The sequence below is a fragment of the Otolemur garnettii genome, unplaced genomic scaffold (genome assembly GCF_000181295.1).
Source record: "Otolemur garnettii isolate 467f Iridium unplaced genomic scaffold, OtoGar3 scaffold00016, whole genome shotgun sequence".
In the NCBI taxonomy this organism is placed as follows: Eukaryota; Metazoa; Chordata; class Mammalia; order Primates; family Galagidae; genus Otolemur; species Otolemur garnettii.
In genome coordinates this window covers 23,837,772-23,842,627 of record NW_003852411.1, presented here as the reverse complement: position 1 = coordinate 23,842,627, position 4,856 = coordinate 23,837,772, and the positions used below count along the sequence as shown (strand labels likewise).

Here is a 4,856-nt window from a genome sequence, read left to right as displayed (position 1 = left end):
GTGCTATGGATTCATGCTCCAGACTTACTCAGCCTACGTAACTACAACTTTTTATACTTTGACTAAAATCTCATTTCACCCACCTCTTTACCCCTGTCGGCTTCTGTGTATTCAACTTTCATTCTTAGATTCCACACACAAGTGAGATCATCCAGTTTTTCTTTCTGTGAGAAGACACTATTGTTGGGCCCTATAAATCTACTTGGGACTGATGAGAAGAATAAGGTCCTGGAGCTCAGAACTCTCCTCTGGCATGCTGGTACCTTAGGCTTGTCTTGAGGGGAGGCTGCTAAGCTCTTTTCTTGAAGGAAAGGGCAGGTGGGGAAATGAGATAGACAGCTTTGTGTCACACAGGGCAGATCATCCTGCCTCTCTGAGCCTACTCTATAAAATAAAGGTGGGAACTTGTTGTGAAGACTAAACCACGCATGGTATCTGACATATGCTTGCCATTCAATAAACCTAAGCGCTTTCCTCTTTTTTTGTTTCCCTGGGAAAGTGCTAATGAACTGTGGGTGCCTGGAGGACAAGCCACGGTTGTATTTCCCCTTAGGGTGATGTCATTGGTCACCATGTTTATGTGCTGTACCTGTGCCATCAACTCAACTCTTGTTATGTCCCCTAAGTGAATTTGATAGAAAGCTCAAGCAATAATCTGCAAGTTTTCTCGGGACCCGATGGCTGGACTTCCTTGTCCTCCACCCCCCATGCCAGCATCCTGTCTGTACCCCATACCAACGGACCGGTCAATCCAGGGCCAAGGTAAGATCAACACCTGCAACTTATTCATTGGTCTTGGGGGTTACTTCAGCACTGGGGACTCAAGTTCATTCCTTTTCTTAGGGTGGGTTGGTCTGATCCTTTGTGCCCCTAGGAAGTGAAGGTGACGACAGAATGGAACAGAGGTGGTGGCAGAACACTGGCCTGTTCAGTCGTGTACTCTTTCTTTTGTAGATTTGGCATTGTGTATTTTCAAAGGGAAAAGACATCAAAAAATATTTTAAACTGTGGTGGTGGCAAATGGATACTGACTATTGGGGAATTGAAGAGGAAAAGTGTAAATATGTCCTGAGAACTCAAGACCTTTGGTTTTCCATGTTCTCACAAGCCTCCTGTCCTATAAGGAGGACAGTGAGAGCCTGGCCCACAGGCCTGGGGAGAGAGCTAAGTGGACGTAGGACCTATGGTATACTCTTCCCACCAGAGATCTGCATTTCATTCTGACTTCTGAAAATCTCTGTAGATGGGTAGAGGGAAGGGGACACAGAAGGCATCTTGCTGTCTGACAGACATGGGTTTGAGCCTACCAGTTCTACCTCCTGTTCTGACTTTGGGCAATTTTTTTCACCTTACTGTGTTTTGGATTTCTCATCTGTAACGTGGAAACAGTAGGAGCTGCTCCATAGGGTTACAGACAGCATCAAGATAAGAAAATGCAGTAACATGCTTTGTAAATGGCACCTATTCCATTTAGTATGGATGTGCAGAATTTTGAGACGGTCCTAAAGGGACTCGAAATTAAAATATGGGGCTCGGGGACATTTCAGATGACTTGAGATTTGTGTGTCCAAAGGCAGTGAGGAGAATGAGATGACCTTCAGTCTTTCAGCAGTGGATCTTACACTTTCATGTGCTGGAATCACCCGGGGATGTTGTTAAAATGCAGACTCTGATTAGTAGGTCTGGGTGGGTCATGCGAGTCTGCAGTTCTAACAAGCTCCCAGGTGTTGCTGATGTCCTTATGGCCTGCCAGGGTCTAGTGCTGAGCTAGCCAATGCAGTAGCCACTGGAAATATGGCTGGTCCAAACTGAGATGTGCTATGCGTATAATGCACACACAGGATTTTGAAGACTTAGTGTGAAACAAAGAATAAAAATCTCAGCAGTCCTATGCATTGAGTTCTGTATGAACACAAAAGCTTTGTTAAACATTACCGTCACCTGGGAAGCTTTCAAAAATCCCAAAGGTCAGACTGCACGCCAGACCAGTTAAATCAGAATCTCTGTGCGGTGGGACCCAGGCACCAGTATTAGTTTTTAAAATTCATTAAGTGGTGCAATGCGCAGCCAAGCTTGTGAACCAGTGCTGTAGAACAGAGAGGGCAATGAAAGTGGTCCGAGTCCCTAGCCTTTCTGCCAGGGACTGGAGCTGACAGGAGACCTGGAATAGACGACTTCATTATAACCATTTACAGAGTGCTATCTGCTAGGCACTGTTTACTCATTTCATTTAATCTTCATAACCATGTCTGTAAGATATGTACAATTATCACTCTAAATCTTGAAATGAGAAAAATGACACCCGGAGATATTATATAATTTGGCCAAGGTCACAGAACTAGTAAGTGGTAGAGCTGGGACTCACACCCAGGTCTTCTGACAGCACCATAGGCTGCTGATGGTGCCACGGGGCTTCCCTGGGCCAGCAAGGGAGCGCATGCGTGGATCACACGGCCCAAATCCCTGCCTTGTCCGTTGTACAGTCTACAAGGGACACCAGAGAAATGCAACTGTGTCAGTTGCTATTGGCAGGGTCAGCTCCAGCATCCAGGTCTCAGGACGCCTACCTTTATCCTCATTTCAGAGTGTCTCCCCGCCTCTGTTGGCTCTTCTGCAGAAGTGGAGCTGATCTGTGCAGAGCTAGAAATGAAGCAGTGGCCAGGCACCCTCTTCCAACCTGCGCCCTTCTCAGCACCGTGTAAGCGCTTGTCAGGGGCCATCCAACGTTCCCCTCCTCTCTCTCTGTCTCTGCAGCCCCTATCCGTGCCTGGTGACCATCAGCAACGGTGGCGGGGGCCCGGTAGGGCCGGGTGCCGAGGTGCACGCCAGCACCCCGGGAGCGTTCCTCCTCGGAAACCCAGCTGTGACCTCTCCCGCCTCTGTGCTCTCTTCCCAAACCCCCACTTCGGCTGGCATGGAGGTTCTGGGGGAGCCCTCGCTGACCAGCATCGCCGTGTCCACCTGGACAGCAGTGGCCTCGCATCCCTTCTCCAGCTGGGGTGGACCAGGTGGGGGTGGGCGCCATTCTCCTTCCTCATTGGGCAGTTAGGTGGAATCCTGGTATCCTCTGTAGCCAAGACCCTTCTTTGTGTAGCACTTAGAAACCCCGTCTCCTGATGCCGGTGGGTCAGCCTGCAGGGTCCTCCCTCCCTGGGGTTTGGAGGGAGGGTGGGTTGTACCCCAAGTCCCACTGGAGATGGTTTAGTCTGGACGATGCTCATCACAGCGCTCGCATCTCTCCACCGTTTCTTTCACAGCTTATCCTTGCTGCGCTTAGACGCAGAAGTTCACTGAGTGCCTTCCTTGTGCCCTGCCCCTTACTCTCAAAGTTCTGGAAAGCCTCACTTCCTTTTCTGCCCAGGTAGTAGAAAGCTGTTAGGTGAGCTCAGAGTTTTCCTAGTTAAGGGCACTGTTCCCAAGTAAAGTTGTCCCATAGTATGCACAGGGGGTTGGTTCCAGGAATGACTCCTGGAGGTGCCCAAACTAGCTATACAAGTCCCACAGCTGGCCCCGCGGGACCTGTGTAGGTGGCATACGAAAAGTCAGCCCTCCATATACATGGCTTCTGCACCACAAAGACTGTGTTTTCAATCTGTGTTTGGTTGAGAAAAATCCACATGTAAGTGGCTGCTCACAGTACAAATCTGGGTTGTTCAAAGGTCAACTGTGTATGTGGCCACAGAGCCCAGGTTGGTTTCTGCTTTGAGAGCAAGAGAGGATATGAGTTGGTAAGGTAAGATTAACCAAAAGGAAAAAAGCTAAGTTACAATATGTGTCAACTCACAGAATTGAGGACATGAGGTTGGGTCACTCCCTTGCTGAGAAACCTTCAATGGCCCACCAGTGCCTATAGAATGCAGTCACATCTCCTCCACCGTCTGGCCTCAACCCCCTTCCCCTGCTTCCCTCTTCCTGTTACTCTTTTGGCATCCCATGTTCTGGTCAAGGCAGAACCTCTGTTCTCGGAACACTCATTGCACCTCCCCACGCTGTACCTCACCTGAAGTGTCCTTTGCTCTCTAGTTCCACTGTGTGAATCTTCCCCACCTCCCAGGGCCAGGTGGGGTGCTGCTCCCTGCAGTAAGCATCTGATGGGCCGAGGTCTACCTGGCCTTTCCCTGCTCCTTTCTCTCGCTCTGTGTTCACCTCCACCACAGCGCCCCACTTCTGCCTTGTATTTTTATTACCTGTGAGTGTTTCTCTCTCCCCACTAGACTGTAAGCCTCTTGAGGGTGGAGCCTAGACTTCTTACCTCTGTACCCCACAGCTCCTGGTACTGTACCTCGCCTGTCATCAGTGTCTAATAAACATTTACTGAGTTGAACTGGTGTGCAGTGTGTGTGCTACAAGAAGGGTTGGAGGGGCTAGGAGGCAGAGCTCAGAGACACGTCCCCAGGACGTGGAGTGTGTCAGGTGGGAGCCCAGGAACACACCGGGTGTTACCCTAGTTCCTCATCTGGGACTCAACCGATTCTCAGTGATTGATGATGATACACGGAGACCGGGTGCTAGAGCTGTCATTCCCCCACGTGGGTCCTTGGGTCCCCTGCTCCGGGATCACCAGGAACACCTGACAGAAATACAGATTCCTGGGCATACCCCCATACCTGATGGATCAGAACCTTTGGGGCTGGAGTCCAGGAATCCGCATTCAAACAAGTATGGCACAAGCGATGGTCAAGCAGCCAGGTTTGGAAATGATCTGCCTCAAATGAAGAAAGTGAGGTCTAAGGTTCTACTTGGAGCCTCGAAGTGATGCAGCTGTCCCCTACCCTGCCCCAGTCTCCCCACCACTGTTCCATCAGCTAAGCCCATGCAAACCCACCTGACTGCAGAGCTTAGTCTGAGCAGGCCAC

General features: G+C 50.0%; 1 protein-coding gene across 1 annotated transcript in view; it reads left to right on the top strand.

Moving 5' to 3' along the window:
• Positions 1–3,476, top strand: part of TBX19 (T-box 19) — a 33,591-nt gene extending 30,115 nt beyond the window's left edge. Inside the window, exons 7-8 of the mRNA XM_003785833.3 lie at positions 627–762; positions 2,755–3,476. Of these exons, the coding sequence (XP_003785881.1) occupies positions 627–762; positions 2,755–3,049 (431 nt within the window). The 3' untranslated portion in view covers positions 3,050–3,476. The remainder of the gene's footprint in view (positions 1–626; positions 763–2,754) is intronic.
• The last annotated feature ends 1,380 nt before the right edge of the window (positions 3,477–4,856 follow it).